Genomic DNA, 2149 nt, shown 5'->3' on the forward strand with positions numbered 1-2149 from the left:
GTGTGTGTGTGAGTGTGTGTGTGTGTGTCTGTGTGTGTGTGTGTGTGTGTGTGTGTGTGTGTGTGTGTGTGTCTGTGTGTGTCTGTGTGTGTGTGTGTGCTGGTGTGTGTGTGTGTGTGTGTGTGTGTGTGTGTGTGTGCTGGAGTGTGTGTGTGTGTGTGTGTGTGTGTGTGTGTGTGTGAGTGTGTGTGTGCTGGTGTGTGTGTGTGTGTGTGTGTGTGTGTGCTGGTGTGTGTGTGTGTGTGTGTGTGTGTGTGTGAGTGTGTGTGTGTGTGTGTGTGTGTGTGTGTGTGCTCACGTCAGCAGCTGGGCGTTGTCATGTTTCCTGCGGGTCTTGAGCTTCTGCCTCCACTGCAGGAAGGACCAGAGCGTGGCGTTGGGCTCCTCGCTCACCTGGCACTGGTCTCTCTCGGTCCATACCTCCAGCCCGATCAGGGGCACGCGGATGTTCAGGGCCCGGTAGAACTGGACCACAAACCCACACAACACACCTCAACCTCCAGTCCAGAACCGTTCTGCTCACAACAACCAGCTCAATGCTACTCAACCTCTTTCGACCTTCCTTATTGAATAACAATTTAATTACATTGTCTCTTAACCTTTGACCTTGCTATGATCCATACTCGGCATTAAGAACGCAGTCACACAAACGTATGTTCAACATTGGTCTCAACAATGACGTTTCTAGTAGCGTGTCGGTCCTCATTGGACTTCCTAAATCACAAGACCTGAACGAAAAATTGTTTACAGTGTTTTCAATCACTTCCAAGCACGTTCTCAAAAGCTTGAAATTGACGAAATAAATGAGAAATCCACAACGAGCTGAACTTAAACAGAATCAGTGATTTGAATTGATCAGAGGCTGAAAGGTTCCCTGGTGAGTCTGTAGGAGCAGCGTCTCTCCTCTACTGACAGAAGCTATTATGTTTTTGACATCATCAAATAAAGTGCTGTTTATACCCTGGCAGCCTGCGTCTAATACCCATCAGGCCGAGCGGCAGAGTGGGCTCACCTTATCCACATAATTGGCAATTTCCATTATCCTCAGTTTGGTTTTCTGATAATCCTTATTCTGTCGTTTATACTGCATCACAAAGAGATGGAAACATTGATTAGAAACATACTGAGTCACCGGTGTCAATGAATATGATGAAAAGTAATCAAAAAATGTGCTAAAAATCTGTCTTCAAGAAATGAGAGACTTAGAAATAAAACATGGTGTCTCACTTCACCAACCACTCCCTAATCAATCATCATAATACGCTCCAATCAGAGAGAGGAGTGGAGTGGATACTGGGCTCCGATTGGTCGGCACGCACTGTTACCATGGCCTCGTAGCAGCCGGTGTCAGCCGACTGAAACACAAAATGGCCGCTTGGAGGAAATAAAGTCCCATCACCATCACAGTCCAGTCTACTGTGGAGGAGGTAATGAGCATTTCCCACCATCACACCCAACGAGAAACTCTAATTAAAATGACAAATCCGTCCGTAGTCCTCGTATACCTGGCGCTCTCTCCTCATAATTGCCTCCCCTTTCATGAGCAGCCCTGAGGTGAGTGTGGAGAGAGGGATAGAGCCCATTAGCTTGGCCCAGATAATTGTTCCATTGCTTGGTTTCCAAATCCGTCTGATTCATCAACGCTTGCTTGACATCACCAGCTGGAAATGAGACGAGGCAGAGAAGCACTCACGCACACACACACACACCTGCACACACACACCTGCACAGACACACACACACACACACCTGCACACACACACACACATCTACAATACACATTTTCCTGGAAAAGCGTGTCCAGTTCCCAGCTGCGTCCCCCCCAGTGGAAGAGTGCTTCAGAGAGGGAGGGGCCTACCAGGGTGTTGTCTGCCACGATGTAGAGCTCCATGTACTTGGTGGTTCCCCAGGCGTTCCTCCGCACCTGCAGCCCAGGGACCAGGGGGGCGGGACAGAGACCAGGGGGGCGGGACAGAGACCAGGGGGGAGGGACAGAGACCAGGGGGGCGGGGCCCAGGGGGGCGGGACAGAGGGGGACAGAGAACAAGGCCAACAGGTTATTGGTCTATTTTGGATAATGGACAGAAATGATTGGCCGTTCAAAACAATTCTTTTCGGCCTTTGGACCGCCTACCGGGCAGCCAATCAT

At 49.7% G+C, this 2149-nt stretch overlaps 1 protein-coding gene across 1 annotated transcript in view; it reads right to left on the reverse strand.

Moving 5' to 3' along the window:
- The window catches only part of adam19a (ADAM metallopeptidase domain 19a), a gene marked incomplete at both ends in the record, with an annotated part of 55944 nt that overhangs the window by 22189 nt on the left and 31606 nt on the right, over positions 1-2149 (reverse strand). The window contains 3 exons of the mRNA XM_084451531.1: positions 299-465; positions 1013-1084; positions 1859-1924. Coding sequence (XP_084307657.1) covers positions 299-465; positions 1013-1084; positions 1859-1924 — 305 coding nt within the window. The remainder of the gene's footprint in view (positions 1-298; positions 466-1012; positions 1085-1858; positions 1925-2149) is intronic.

The sequence above is a fragment of the Borostomias antarcticus genome (assembly GCF_949987555.1).
Source record: "Borostomias antarcticus genome assembly, chromosome: 17".
Lineage (NCBI taxonomy): Eukaryota > Metazoa > Chordata > Actinopteri > Stomiiformes > Stomiidae > Borostomias > Borostomias antarcticus.